Here is a 14,925-nt window from a genome sequence, read left to right as displayed (position 1 = left end):
CTTTGCAAACGTGCTTCTGAGAATGCTCAGGAGAGAGGGCTGTGTGACCCCTGCCTGTTAGATGGGCTCTGTGAAATTCTGGAGGCAAAAGTTACAAAGTTCAGCAGGCTTTTTGTCTTCTTCAGAAGCTGGTACAAGAGGCTGCCTAGCCTGTACCTGGCCAAACTTCCCAAAGTCTTCATAGTGGTAATGGGCATCATCTTTGATCGTGAACTACACTATGCTGAGGCGGGACGACGAGGAGATCTAAGAGTTTTAAAATCTGGGGCCCGGACCAGCCAGCAGCAGACTCTAAGGGTAAAGCAGGATTTGGCTGAAGATCAGGTTGGAGATGGCTTTCATCCCGTCCTGCAAATTTGCAAACACGCAGGGAGGCAACTGTAACAGTACACAAATTATTGCCAAGGGCCCAACAAGGAGTATAGATCATGACATGACAGAAGTTTGAAAAACATGAGGAAGTGCCCGTGGAGCCCTTTTGTCTAATCCTCGACATGATGTAGAGCACTTGAATGTTCTCCCCAACCGTACCTGATTCATTAATGTAGTAAAAATATTCTTAAAAAACATGCAGGTCCCCCCTTTCTCTGCTGTTAAGTCAGGGGTTCGGTGACTTTGTAGGGTGACTTGGGCTAAGGACGTTAATTGTTTGTAGAGGGAAGCCAGCGAGTTAGAAGTGGAATCCATCATGAATTGTACTTTGTCCTTAAAGGTTTGGGGCTGAATGATGATTTGTCCTATAGCTTCTAGAGTCACGACAGCTGTGGGGAAGGAGGAAATGAGGCTGGATCTCCCAGGACTGGTTGATATATTTCTCAATTGGTGTTAGAGCCACAGAGCACGTGCAGGTCCCACAGTCATTAGACTTCCTCTTGGCTCTACATGTTATGTTGTGCACTACTGTTACTGGGAGGTAGTAGGCACTGCTGGAAGAATTGAGGCATGTTGTTAGGGCTCCATTGCACCAGAGGATGATTCTTAGGGGGCTTGAAGTGAGCCTTTAATGGTCTCCTTGTGATTGCAGGGTAGGCTCGACACCTGTCTTGTGGATGATAAATAACACAGGGGTTAGCTGATGCCAACCTGACCTTCAGGTGCAAACAATGGTAACTTAGGAATGGGGCAGGACAAGGGTTGCTGGTTTTGGCTGAAGGGAGGGAGCTTACCGGAACTGCAGCCAACAGTGGACGTTGCAGGGAGGCGCAAATGAACCAAGAGTCATTTTCTGTTCCAGAGGCATTTAACTAAAGGGCTGTTTCTTGGATCAGATTTTCCCACTGGAAGGGGTTAGTGTTGTTGTCCTGGTGTGTAAGTTAGGCTAATAGGTTAAGTTCATTACCATGGTTGTCTTTAGCTACTTCATCAATGCTCTTTGGTGGGTGGGGAAATTGAATCTACTGCTATGGATTGATAGGATGGCGGAGGGCTTTGCAGCGGTGCAGTGTGGATACAAACAGGCCGTGATGCCTTTTCCCCACCTTGGATCCGAGGGGTCTGCAATATATATTTGATACTCTCCACATTGGTTTCTGGGAAGGGTGTAACTCTGAAGGATAGAGTAGTGGTGCGCATTACACGGATGCTGCAACTAGGAACAATATGCAGACACCAAGTCTGTTTCTGGGAACTGTTTACAACACTGCTTTGTTCATGTAGAGAGCAGAGGACCAGGTTGTTTTGCTCGCTGAAGTTGTGTGGGGCCCCTGGGATTAATGGACGAAGAAAGGTGATGTTGAAGCGAAGGCAAACGGACCGCCGCCACCCACGCTGGCCGCAATGGGCTCTACTGATGGCATGCCTTAGGCCGTTAGGAGTTCCACCGCGGCCATGGAGGAAGAACTGCCACACGTGCAAGACCTGGCGTGGAGCAGAGTAGGACGCACCAAAGGTTGTATGTGTGGGTCTACACGGAGAACCGTCAGAGCACATGCTAGGTATGAGAAGCAGGAGGTCCCCTCAGAAAGCATAGGGTAGTAGGTCCCACAATCTGGGTTGAATACCAGTCATGACTTGTGTTGGGTTAACCTTAAGCTGGTGAGACTATGCCAGATAGGGTCACCAAGGACGTTGACTGTGCTGGGAGTAGTGAGGATTAGGGGGTATGGCCCTGTCCACGTAGGTTGTCAAGGCTGAGAATCAAGTTCTTTTAGTAGAAGAGAGTCTATCGGACTGATTCCTGGCAAGTCAGGTCGTGTAGGAGTAGGGGGGTGAGGGCAGACACCGGTCTGCATGCTGCTGGAGCAGTTTCTTAGAAGAGAAAGAAAAGGTTAATGGTATCCTAGTGGTGGTGCTTGGGTTGTTAGGTTGTGGTTGATGGGGACGACTTTGCCACACAAAAGTTCAAATGGGCTTACAAAAGAAGGAGAGCATGGTAATGGGGTGGTGCTTCAGATTTGAGTTAAGGCAAGAAGGAGTAAGTGTACCCACAGGCCCTGAAGTTCCTGGGAATGCTTAGACCAGAATTCCTAAAAATAATGCCCGTGAGCTATGTGTTGCCGGCCAAGGACAGTTATCTGGTCTGCCAAGGGTTTTTGCCTTGTTATTTTTACTTCAAAATAAGGTATGTACATGTGCATAGGAATTTATTCATAGTTTTTTTTTTTAACTATCGTCTGGCCCTCCAACAGGTCTGAGGGACAGTGAAGTGACCTCTCTTTAAATCTTTGGGAATCCCTGGTTTAGACAGAATATATTTTATACTTCCGTTCATTCTGTCCACCTTTCCTGAAGTTTGAGGCCTGTATGGAATATGCTAATGTCATTTAATGTTCAGAGAAAGTTAGATCTGTGTGATTTGGGTTCTGAATCATGGAACATTATCTGACTGTGTGGAGTTGGGGAGGACCTGGGTTTGATTTGGGTGAGTAGAATGTCTGTACCTATATCTTGTCTCTCGTGTAGTTGGGAAGCTTCGACCCAACCTATAAAGGTATCTCCACATGCGAGGATTCGGAAATTTTTGCGTTTAGTCATCTGAGTAAGATCGATCTGACCATCTTGGCAGTAGGCCACATAGTTGGTTTATGGGCACGTAGGGTATAGACCGCTTTGCAAATGGAGCAAGAGGAACTACCATTTTGGACGAGCTGGGTTCGTTGAGGTTGATATAAGATTGGTGGCAAGAATTGGGACAAGGCACGGGGCCCAATGTGTAAAGAGTAATGCATTCAGTTGAAGAAGTCTTCAGCTTGTTGTGTGGCTAGTGTTATTTGACTTTGGAGAACTAACAACCCTTCTTGAGTTGTCTTCCCTTTTCGCTCAGGGTGGCTTCTTCCTGGGGTGTGTAAGAGGGTTGCATGTCGGGGATGGTGAACGAGAGACTTGGGGCTGCGTTAGTCGGGTTGTCGGTGCGGTTTCTTGCAGTAGCATTTGCTTGGTGGTTTCCCTGGGTGACAGGAGAGGTATCGGTGTGATGTCCTCTGCAATGAATAGTAGCTACTTTTCTCAGTGGCTGAAAAACCTGTAAGAGATTGGCTGGCTATTAATTGACAGTTTCCAATGTGGGACCCTTTGGTGGTCATAAATCCGCACTTTTCCCAGATGGTGGCGTGACAATGAGCTGTAAGGAACACATATTTAGAATCTGAAAACAAAAAATTTATATTAGATGTTTTCCCTTTAGTTAAAGAGAGAGCTCAAATGAGAGTGATAATTCTTACTTTGGCGAAGGCGTTCCGATGGGGAGGTGTGCTGTTTCCCAGACTCAACCAAGTGAGATGACAGCACAGGCGGCCATTAACAAACAAGGTTAGATGTGGAATAGTGCACGGTGGATCAGAGAGTTTGGGACGGGGCATCATTAGTTCCTCAATTGCCTGTGGGCAAACGTGACTTCTAGGCTCCAGCGAGTCTGGGAGTTGGGGCAAAAGAGTTGCCTGGTTCAAATCGGGAGCCTGGCGTAGGGTCATGTTATGGTTTTCAATAAACAAGGTGGATTTGTTCCAAGTGGCTTGTAGAGAGTAGAGAAAGGACGTGATGTGAGAGGATGTCCTGCAGTCTGTGGGATATAACGTCTGGATAGGCTCTCCCAGTGTTAACTTGAAGGCTCCTTTAGTTAGGGAGATAACTGCTGACAGAGCCCGGAGGCTAGATGGCCAATCCCTGATCATCCTATCCAGTAGTTTACACAAATAAGCCACAGAGGACAGAGCAGGCCCACGGGACTGAGTCTGGACTTCAACTCATATACCTTGCTTTTCGTGAGTGTAAAGTTAAAAAGGTTTGGTGGGCTTTGGTATATGCAAAGGTGGGAAGCGAAGGAGACCATGGGCAGAGTCAAGGTGGGCAGAGTCAAGGTGGCCAGGAGGGGTGGCCCTAGCCGCTTTGTACAAGGGGTTTGGTAACGGGGGAAATGAGGAAACCAATGTCTGAAACGTCCTCCGAAGCCTTGGGAAGAATGTATTTGGTCTGCGGTTTGAGGAGTTTGGAGTTCGCTCACTGCCTGGCGACCTTCTGTTGTCAGTCCCCATGTGGTGGGAGTGAGCTGCAGCCCCAAGTAGATAATGGTTTTACATGAGAGCTGGGCGTTAGCTCCTGAGACTCCATAGCCTTCCGTAGTTAAGAAGCACACGAGTTGGGCAGGATGTTCCAGAGAGCAGGCTTCAGATGTGCTGCACAGCAGGAGGTCCTTTACCTACTGAAGCAGAATGGACGGTGAGAGGGGACAGTGCAGAGGGTCAGTGGTTAGCGCCTGGCTGAACAAACAGAGCAAGTCGTGGTACCCCTGGGGCAAAAACGGACCAGGCATATTGGCAGGCGGTTGTGGTGTCGGGACCTCCCATGTGAAGATAAACTACCAGGAAGCGTCCAGTGGGACAGTAAAGAAAGCGTCCTTCAGGTCGAATATGGTAAAATGGGTGTTGTCAAGTGGACTACAAGACAGGATAGTGCAGGGGTGATGGACCACTGGGTAGGTGGGGACTACAGCCTCATTAATAAGGTGCAAGTTCTGTACTGGGCAGTAGGAACCATCTGCCATCTTGACGGCCAAGACAGCGGTGTTGCACGCAGGGTGTGCAGGCACAATATGTTGGATACATAGGAGGCGCTGCATGATGGGTTTCAGGCCTCTTCCGTGAGTGAGGGAGATTGGAAACTAGGGGTGAGATTGGAACGTGGAAGGGTCTTTAAGGGGATGATATTTTGCGACAAGCTGTCGGGAAGTGTCCCACACCTCAGGGTTTATGTGGTGTGGCAGTGGAGCAGTGGAGGGCGTGGGTGGAGGCTCAATGGTGGAGAGCTTTAGCAAAAAGTTTGCTGGGGAAGGAGAGGTGGGTAGGAAGCATTTCTACTGGAGACTAACTCCCAGCTTAGACAGGAGATTCCCTACCCAGCCACGGCGCAGGCCATGAAGGCATCATTTAGAAGGAATAGCAAAGAGAGGACTTTCCTATATCTAAAACCAGAGGAGGGGTGAGCAAAGGTTTTGATGGGTTGTCATCTATACCGACAACCATAATTTGGGAAGGAGAGGTGGGGCCCGAGAAGGAAAGAAGTAATGAGAAGGTAGCTCCTGTGTCTACCAAAAAGGAGACTGCTTTGCACGCTACCTTGATAGTCACTTGAGACTCATCCAGGGTCACTGGGGTCGTTGAGTCCACGCATCTTCAGTCGTTGTCATTGGCCAGGTCGAACAGTGCCAAGGGCAGGTCAGGGCTTGGAGAGAGAGTCCCTCCGACGATAGGCGCTTCCACCCCAAACAACAGGGGAGTGGAGGGGTTCCGGAGGGGGAGACAGATGTTTGGAGAACTCTGAAGGCTGAGAAGGTGGTGGGGTTGGTTCCAGACTCATAGGAGATGGTAGGGACTAGGGTGGAGGATCGGGAAGTGTGAAGAACAAAACATCCAAGCTATCAGAAGGATGGGAAGTGTGTGTGCCGTGGTCGGAGGTTCCAGAGTTTGGAAGAGTCCACCAGAGGGGATTGAGAAAGGAGGACGTTGGCTGGTTTGGAGGAGGCACAGAAAGGGGGACGAGAGCAGAGGAAAAGATGGCATGAACGTACAGAATCTCAGACCATTCTGAGGTTTCATGACCGAAGTTGTGAACGTCGTGGAGAATATGGGAATGGAAAGTCCCATTTTCTGGCCAACGCGTTCCATGTTGAATTCGTATTGTGGCCCCACTTGGTTACGGAAATGGATCAGACCTTTAGGGCAGTTATCCGGAGCCAGTCCTAATTCAGTGAGATTGACCGGGAGGCAACCCACAAGACAGTCCCTGGGAGGATTGGACAAAGCATGTCCCATGATGTGTCAAACTGCAGGGGGTCTGGACAGAGAAGGGCGGCTCCTCATTCCCCTCTGTCCCCCACAGCCAGGAAGTGGCCTTGTAAGGCTGAGAGGCGTCTCTGTCAGAGGTAGGGAGCCAGGAGGAGAGTGCTGGACACTTTGGGACAGGAAGTATCCTTGATGCAGGCCTGCGGCATACTCGGCGGACAGGGATGAGCAGCCCCAGGACCTCAGAGAGGCCCAGGTCGATGGCTGCATAGGGGAAGACCCCCAGCACTTTGGTCAGTTAACTGCGGTAGAAGGCCCAGGACCCCAGTTCCCCAGGATCTTCTGGTAGCATTCCTGCAGTCCCATGTACTGGCCCATCCGGCACAGGGTCAACTTCGTTTTCAGCACCTGGAGAGTACCGGGACCATTCTAAGACAAGAGACATCATGAGAAGCTGCCACCTATCTGGCAGTGGGGACTTCAGGGTAGACTGTGGTCAGCAGAGTTTCCAATCTAAGAAGAGGAAGAAATGCCTGCTAACCTATTCTCGCAACCCTGCCAATGAGAAAACTATGGAGCACAGAGGCCAGGACATGGGAACAGGCAAGGCTTGTTCTGTGGCTTCTGGGATCCAAGGGGTTGGTGCCAACAGTGTGGCACTTGATCACTCTCTCTGGAAACCCTACCTCCCATTGCCACACTCCAAAAGGAGTGCTGCCTCAGGAGCACTCCTGAGGGGGCTCCCCCTGCTGTTGGCCCAAGCTCCTCCTCACCTCCATTGGATCAATGATGCTTTCTTTTCTGGAATATAGGTTTGATTTCTGGCACTAGCCATGCAGCCAGCCATTGAGCTCTCCTGTCCACACAGAATGTCTTACTGGCACCGGATGGCCCATGTAACCTGTGGGTGGGAGGCACAGGTGTCAGGGCCTTAGCAGTGCCCCTTCAACTCCAAGAGCCCAGCCCCCACTGCTACCTACCATGCCATGCCTGCTGACAGCTCCCTCCTGTTCATGGGCTATGAACTTGATCAACTTGTGTGCCCTCTAGTTTCTCCCTTGAGGACGTTCATGTCATTGCCACAGCTCAATGAGTGGACCGCACCTGCATTGACCATGCTCCACAGGTCCCCCAGGATATCCAGGTTGTTGGTTTTGTAGGAGTAGACCTGGGCAGGGACACAAGGGTGCTGGGAATGTGTCGCATACAGGTAGGTTATTCCCCAGGTTGTTCCCCCATATTTTATCCAAACCTAAGATGCTGCTTGCTAACACATGGTCAATGGCTAGTCACTTGGAGGTGAACTGCTTCAAGGTTTCCTGCCTGAGGGCTATGGCCATCTAGAGCATTCAGACTATATAGTCTGTCCCACCTGAGATGGGGCCCACTCCCTGATCAGTGGGACAGTGGATTGTTCCCCTGAAGGACAGCCCCAAAGCCAGGTGAAGCCAACTCCAGGAGGTACAAGATTTGGCTGCCTTCTGGTCCTTAGAGGCCACCAATCTTGTCACATGGATACTCTTAGTACCTGCTCTTACTGTGGCGTGTACACCCCTTGCCTGACCCTTCCTATTGCAAGTATGCCGAAGGTACAACCCCGCCCATTTACAATGGAACCAGGGGGGCTTGCATGTCCCCAAAGTGTATATAAGCCCTGACCTGAAATATATCCCCCCTCCCTGCATGGATCTGACAGCTGAGATCCTGGACGTCTGAGAGGTGAGCAATTGAATGCCTCATTTTGTCTGATATCTCTTTCAATTGACCTAATTACACAACCGCCACTTGGCACCCTTTCATCCAAAGTTCATATACTCCTGGGGAGATGGCAGTTCTCTCCAAAGCCCCTCACCTGCATGAAGTTGTTGGGTTGGTTCCTGGGCCTGTGCCAGTGCATGTAAGGGAACTGGCCACCAGTCTGCCAACAGCGGTTTCCACCACATGCTGGCCTTCTACTCCTGCTCCTGGAGTTTTCAGGCACCTCCATGGACACAATCATGTCCTCCCCAGGAGAGCCTGTCAGGAGGAGCGGGTGTCACATCATGTACTGTTGAAGGGACTGTCCCCACCTAATCACCCCTATGTACCTGTGGTCTGGCTCTCACCTAAACTCCCAGGGTGCTTTTCATTGTTGTATAGACCGTGCAGCTGATGGCCACAGCCGGGATAACTTTTAATAGAGTGGGTGTTAGGCCTCGGAAGAGCCCCGGCCAGCCCTGCTCAGCCATGATGTCTCTGAAAATGGCCCGCATGGTGGGCTTTGAGCCCTCCACAGTATCTATGAGGAATGAGGCCAAGTTATTACACATAGAATAAAGGAAGTGGGGGTGTTGGGGTGCTGATAGGAAAAGCCTGGAGTCTAGAATGTTACAGAGGAAATGAGCTAGTGTGGAGGCGGCAACAAAAGACTTCATTCAGGGTGTTTTCAGGCGCTCGTGTAGGGAAAGGGTTTCTGGACAATTCCCCTGAAAGAGGTGACTGTGGTGAGGATGCCTATGTTTGGCTAGGGCCATGGGCATGTGTTCAGGGGGCTTGTGGAGAGAGGCTTTGTCAAGGTCAGGGAGTGAGCTCTGGTCTGTTTTGAGAGTTTCAGATGGGTTGGGTTGTGGTGATTAAGGTAGTTGGGGAATTAGATCTGAGGAGTTGTTTTGGGGACCCTGGTGAGGAGGAGCTGCTAAAGGTGAAGTGAGCCCAGGTGGCCCAGTGCGTTGAGTCTAGTCTGCTCACCTCAAAGCCAGCAGTGTGTACCCACCAGTGCCTCTCAGGGAAAAAGACAAGGCTGTCTACTCCCATAATGGTTGAGGTACAGTCCCAGACACCCACAATGGCATTCCACCCCATCTTCTAGGGTTCCCGAGTCAGTGTCAAGTGATGAATGCTGAAGCTCTCTGCTCCCGTGAGGATGGACAACTTCAGAGACCTTAAGGAGTCATTCTGCTCTGTCCATTTGGGTCAATGTGAATCTCCGGATAGAATGTATGGTGCAGGTGTGACATGAGTCTATTTGAGCAAGCTGGCCTCTTTGGGGGTGTGAGTCCTGTGTCCTGGGGTCCCTGTGTGGTCTATCCTTGGGACATTGGCTCAGCTTCTAATTGGAAGTTTGAAGTCCACCGATATATGCTAGGGAAGGAAGGCCTAGAGATGCCCTTCCCCAAACGGGGCCCTCGAAACAGCCCTGGGTTTCCCAACTTCCCTCCGACACGGGAATGTGTAAGTTGGCCACCATCTCCTCAGCAAGTGTTGTGTCACAAGGTCAGGAGGAAAACATGCACGGGGTGGGGGCGGGGTCGAGGTGTGTGTCACCCAGGACTAGATCACCTTTGGGACTGAGGGAAAATGGCACAGGATGTTAAGATTTTTGGGGAAGTATGAGTTCTAGGCATTTGGATGGCAGCCTAAGAGGTCAGGGCCAATTAAGGAGAATGGGGGTGTGGGATGTGCTGAGGGCATTTGGTGGGGCACAAAGTGGGTCTCATCAGGGGCAGGCAGACCTTTTGCTTGGAGCTTGGTCCTTAATAGCGTCAGGGGATAGCTAGCCATCTGGCCACACACTGTGGACACCGTCTGTGTGTAGATGTTGTAAGCCTGGCTGTGTTCTTCGTTATCCCCTCTGCTCTTTACCCGTATGTTGTTCATCATCTGCAAGGGGTAGGGGGCCAGAGAAGGCTCAGAATTGGCCCTAGTCCTGGGCCACGTCAATGCCGCCTACAGCAACCTCACCCCCACCTCTGCCAACCTTATTGACAGCCAGGTCAGTGAAGGCATAAGGGATGATGCCAAGCATGTTGGGCGCATAACCCCTATAGAACGCGGCCGGGCCTTCGCGGCGAAGAATCTGGCCGACGCAGTCACCTAGGCCATCGTACTGGCCTGTGCGTCCCAGCGTGAGGCGGATCTTCAGCACCTGTGGAGGCAGGGAGGCCAGGGAGCTCCTGTCAGTAGTCTCATGGGGGACTCATGCCCTGTCCCTGTGCAAGGAGCCCTGTTGGCACAGCTCAACAACGGGGTGGGCCTCCAGGCCCTCAGAGGTCGGTGAGACTGTCCACGGTCGTCAAGGGGACACTGGTGAGGAGGGTCCTCAGAACCCCTATGGGCATCCCTGTTCTGGGGCCCGGAGAAGTGCAGTGAGTGGGACATATGGGGCTAAGTGCCCTGGAGCCAGCCCTGCCTCAAATCAAACACCCGCCCCAGGGAAACAGACACTCACTCTCCAGGTTTGTTAAACTCATCTGTCAGGAGGCAACCCCCCAGGGTTTTATACACGAGTGTGGCAAGTAGATGGCCAGCCCTTGCTTCCTGGTTTATCCGGTACAAGAGTTGTGCCCAATTTTACTTTGCTTTCTACCCCCTTTCAGAACAAAATCATGACCCGCTGGCAATGCAACACTTTACTACTAAAGCCAATGGTACCACATAATGTGTAGGGATCTGTTTCTGCAGCCTCAGTGGGTCTTCTCAGCACGCCTCCCTCCGTGCTCCCTCCAGGCTCAAGCCCACCCACTCTGGGAAGCTTTGGTCTAGAAGCTCTGCTGAAACCATTCCCGTCCCGTGCCAGCCTTCCTGACTGAAGGGTGGTAACTGTGCCTCAGGTGTACTGTCTGGGATTGTATCCCCAGCCATATCTGGTCTCGTCAACTACACGCTGGACACCAGAAACACAAAACAATTGATGTTCACGCTCCCTGAACCACACCAGCTGTGTCCCCACATTCATATGCACACATGAGCAGAGGCAGGAAGACCGCAGGGTTTCAAACCAGGGAAGTTGTGCTTCAACGTCGGATCCCCTCCCTGTCTTCAGGATTCCATCCTGTGTGCAGACAGTGATCCCAGATGCTGGGCGATGCCAACAAGTACATGGAATCAGGAGCCGAGCAAGGCCATTGAGCAGCATGCCGGGTGCCAAGGACACAGCCTTGCTGGCTGGGAGGAAAGTTGACTGGAAGTACTTACCGATGAAGATCAAAGACTACAGCCGTCAGGATGGATGGCACCCCAACACAGAGGAAACCAACGACCTCAGAACTGGACCAAGAAACAACAGAGTGACGCAAAGAGCAAAGAGCAAAGCAGTCAAGGGTTTCCGTCTGGCTCAGATCTGCCACTAGCTCCCACTGGAGCCGCAATCAGGCACTCAAGGGACAGGCTGCCTTGGGCACTTGTGCAACACCCCTCTTGAGAAGTGTCCAAGAGCCACAATGCCACAGGCAGGACTCAGCTGGAAGCCATGGTGATGTCATATGCACGTAACAGTTGGGCAATCAGTCTATGCCTAAGAAAGACGGTATTGGCAAGAACAGTATCTGGACGATGGGATCCCCGAAGGAGGAGCCCGGCTTAGGGCAATGCCAGCAGAGGCTTCTGAGATGTGAGGACAGCAAGACTTTGGCTGAGTGACCAGGAGACCCAGTGGTGATAAAAAAAGATGTCCTGGTTGCGAAAGGAGGAGGTCCGTAAAACACAAGGGCCAGCTTCCCAGAGATGGATTAACAGTATCCCCAAAGGGCACTGAGTGTCTCTGTCCGAGCAGTGTTCCCTGCTGTCATGCGAGTGCTTCCTGTGAGGTGCTGGGGACTCGGTTCTGACTCACAGGGACTCAATGGAGCAGCAGGAACCAGCCCAATCATACATCATCTTAACTGTGCTTCTGATGTTTCTGCCGGGGATGCAGCCACTGTATGCACCCATCTCCTTGTGGGTCCTGCTCACTGGACAGGAACATGGCCAAAGTCTGGGAGCCAAAGTCTCGCCATCCTTGCCTCTCAGAGCATTCTGGCCGATCTGGGAGTTCATTTGACAGTCCAGGGAACTGACCACATCCCTCAAGGGCATCGATGCTTCTTCAGTCTTTCTCAGTCAAAGTCCAGCTGTCACGTGCATAGGAGGTGCCCAAGAATGCCATGGCCAGGTTACCTAGCATCACAGTCAATCTGACAGTAACCACCAACCAAATGGAGCCGGCAGATCATGTGGCGGGTCCTGGTGAGGGTCGAACACGGTGCTTTGTGCAGGATGCCTGGGGCACACGAGTCATTGCACAGTAGGTAGGGGCTGCAGTCGCTTCATTGTGCGAGGCTGTCCACTGAGCAGGCTCTCACTTACCTCCAAGGGGTTGATGAGCGTCTGGGAAACGGCCACCGCCAGAGACCCCGCCAAGACATCCTCCTGGAAGATGGGGTTTGAGGACTCCCCGAAGTGAGCTTTACACTGCGGGTCCGAGCGAGGAGAGAGGAAGGTGAGCACAGCTCCGGGGCCTTCCAGCCTCAAGACCACCTTGGAGAGGGCCTGAGGACTCGGACAGGAGACAGAGGGCTGGGAAGGCGGGCTCGTGTGATCCGGAGGGCGGGGCTGTAGACACCTATCACTTCCTACCTCTTCGAAGACGAGAAACTTGATCCCATACTCAGGGGCGATCTTGAGCACGTTTATACCATTGCCGCGCCACAGCGAGCGGAAGCCTCCCTCCTGGATCAGGCTCCGTAACCCCCCCAGCAGGTTCATAAGGTGTTTTTTGGAAGAGTAAACCTGAGGGTGGAAAAGACCTGACCCTTGGACAAACCCCTCCCCGATGCCCTCTCCATTCTCAACCCAGCCCCACCTGCAGCTCCCAGCTCCTCGGATCTGGGTGCAGCCAGCGCCATTGAAAAAATCAGGCTCCCCCCGTCACTCCAAGCTTCCCCCTCACCTCTGGGCTCCATTGCTCGCCCTTGTCCCCATCCACCAAAACCACAATCTCCTTCCTGTATCCCCAACAATACCCTAGAGCCCCACCCTGAAACCGGGTAAGCCCCGCCCACTAATCCCCATTGGCTGCAGTGGAGGCCCCACGCCCACACCTGCATGTGCACTCGGGTCCGGTCCAGAGGGGCGGTGCTGGTGCGGGACACGGTTCCCGCGACGGCTCCAGAGAGCAGAATCTTCCACCAGGCCCCCTCCTTGTCCATCCTTGCGTCCCCCATGGGGACCATCAGGACTTCTCCAGTATCCAACAGCTGTGGGCCAGATAGAGATCCCCACCCAATGTCATGGGCTCTCCTCTCCTTGCCCAGGTCGGAAGCTCATGCCAATCCATTCTGCTTGGTTCGGGACACTGGGCTCGCCTAGAGGGGCTTAGGAATTGAGGTATTCTACCAAGAGATACTCGTGGCAACTCTTAACCAGCGTCTTAATTGCGGTAGGTGAGCAACCCACTGCTCACCCAATGGTCAGCAGTCCACGTCAACCAGCAAGAGAAGACAGATGTGACAGACGCATTCTCCTGCGTGGAGTCTTTCAGGGCTGAGCAGACTGGAAGCCTACAGAGGACCAGGCCAAACCCAGCCAAACCCACTGTCATCGGGCCAACTCCGTCCAACAGTCGCCCTACCCACAGAGTAGAACTGCCCCGGCAAATTCCCGAGTGGGTCGATCTTTTTTGAATGATAATTTAAAATTTTCTTGATTTGGGAGTTTTTTGAGATGGCCCACCTTTGTGTGATAGTCGGCCTTTTCTGTCTTGCCTCACATTCTCAACATGCTGTCAACCACCACACTTGTGAGAGGGGCCCTGCTGGCCTCCCGGGGGTCATGCATTGGGTTTGCTAACCAGGAAGTCAGCAGTGAGTAATCCCAGCCCTCCACACGCTCCACAGAAAGATGAGGCTTTCTACTCCCTTAAAGCGCTCCAGTCTCCGGACACCAAGGGGCACTTCTACCAAGTCCTGTAGGGTCACTGTGGGTCAGCAGGGATTTATGGCAGTGAGTTTCCGACATGAGTGTAGAGAGGTTTCTGAGCCCATCTCTTTTGAGCTCTAAGAGACCACATGAAGCATAAATGGATGAAAAAGGAGACAGAGAGAGAGAGAGAGAGAGAGAGAGAGAGAGAGAGAGAGAGAGAGAGAGAGAGAGAACTCTGAATTTGAACTCCTAACTGGGTTCCTTGGTGGTGTCACAGGTTATGTGTTGAACTGTTAACAGTAAGGTCAGTTGTTCCTCCTCACCAGCCCTTTTTTAAAGAGAAAGTTGAGGCTGCCTGCTCTCTGAAAGCCCGCTAGCCTCAGAAACCCCCTCTGCCCCATAGGCTAATTCTGTGTTGGAAGAATGGCCTCGGCCTCCTGTGAGAGAATAGGTCAGTGCCTGACTGGCCAAGCCCCCCTTTTGACACGGACCTAGGGAGCTAAAGGCTGGGCACAGGCCGCTTTCGCCCTCCCCCACAATGTGTGCTGAGTGCCCAGTCTTACCTGCTGGTAGGTGGCAGGCTTTTGCTTGTGGTCAGCCACCTGGCTGAACACAGGCCCGGGAAGGAGAGTGTTCGGGGGATTCCAGTCCTGCGAGGGTGATGGGGGCGGGGGCATGATGCGAGGCGGTGGGGACGGACGCGGGGCTGGATGTTCGGGGAATAAAAATGTCGTGAATCTTTGCAATTGGGTGTTTGCCCAAGAGCAACGCTGTTGCTTCTTGTCAGGTAGAGTCGCCATTGTCGTCTCAAAGTAAGAGCCATCTGCAGGGCCTTAAGTCCTCCTGGAGCCAGTGAGGTCACAGAGGTCCTTGTGAGCCCCTGGTGTGTGGCAGGAAAGCCCACAGCCCCAGGTGAGGGCCACCCCGCGGTGGCAAGCCCACCAGGCCCCAAGGGTGCTCACTTCGCTCTCCGGAAGGGCTGGTGGCTTGAAGCCTCACACTTTAGGTTCACAGCTGAACCCTTGCCCACGTGCCCCATCGGGGCCCCTACCTG

General features: G+C 52.4%; 1 protein-coding gene across 1 annotated transcript; it reads right to left on the bottom strand.

Moving 5' to 3' along the window:
* Positions 1-8,320: 8,320 nt before the first annotated feature.
* On the bottom strand, positions 8,321-13,183 carry LOC142431688 (mitochondrial carrier protein SCaMC-3L-like). The gene is made up of 6 exons (XM_075536693.1): positions 13,052-13,183; positions 12,588-12,740; positions 12,318-12,422; positions 9,952-10,119; positions 9,707-9,854; positions 8,321-8,493 (listed from the first exon to the last, which is right to left on the bottom strand). The coding sequence occupies exons 1-6, from the start codon at positions 13,181-13,183 to the stop codon at positions 8,321-8,323; spliced, it is 879 nt and encodes a 292-aa protein (XP_075392808.1).
* Positions 13,184-14,925: the final 1,742 nt, after the last annotated feature.

This window comes from Tenrec ecaudatus, chromosome 1 (assembly GCF_050624435.1).
Source record: "Tenrec ecaudatus isolate mTenEca1 chromosome 1, mTenEca1.hap1, whole genome shotgun sequence".
NCBI classification, from domain to species: Eukaryota; Metazoa; Chordata; class Mammalia; order Afrosoricida; family Tenrecidae; genus Tenrec; species Tenrec ecaudatus.
Note: the sequence above shows the minus strand (reverse complement) of the source record. Positions and strands in the feature narration are given on the sequence as shown.

Excerpts from the sequence above, each read along its gene's own strand:
- LOC142431688 (XM_075536693.1), bottom strand. The coding sequence starts at position 13,183 with ATGGTCCCCATGGGGGACGCAAGGATGGACAAGGAGGGGGCCTGGTGG. Across the intron at positions 12,741-13,051 it reads GGACCCGAGTGCACATGCAG|GTTTACTCTTCCAAAAAACA; the intron begins GTGTGGGCGTGG and ends TTCCACCCTCAG. Across the intron at positions 10,120-12,317 it reads CGCTCATCAACCCCTTGGAG|GTGCTGAAGATCCGCCTCAC; the intron begins GTAAGTGAGAGC and ends CTGCCTCCACAG.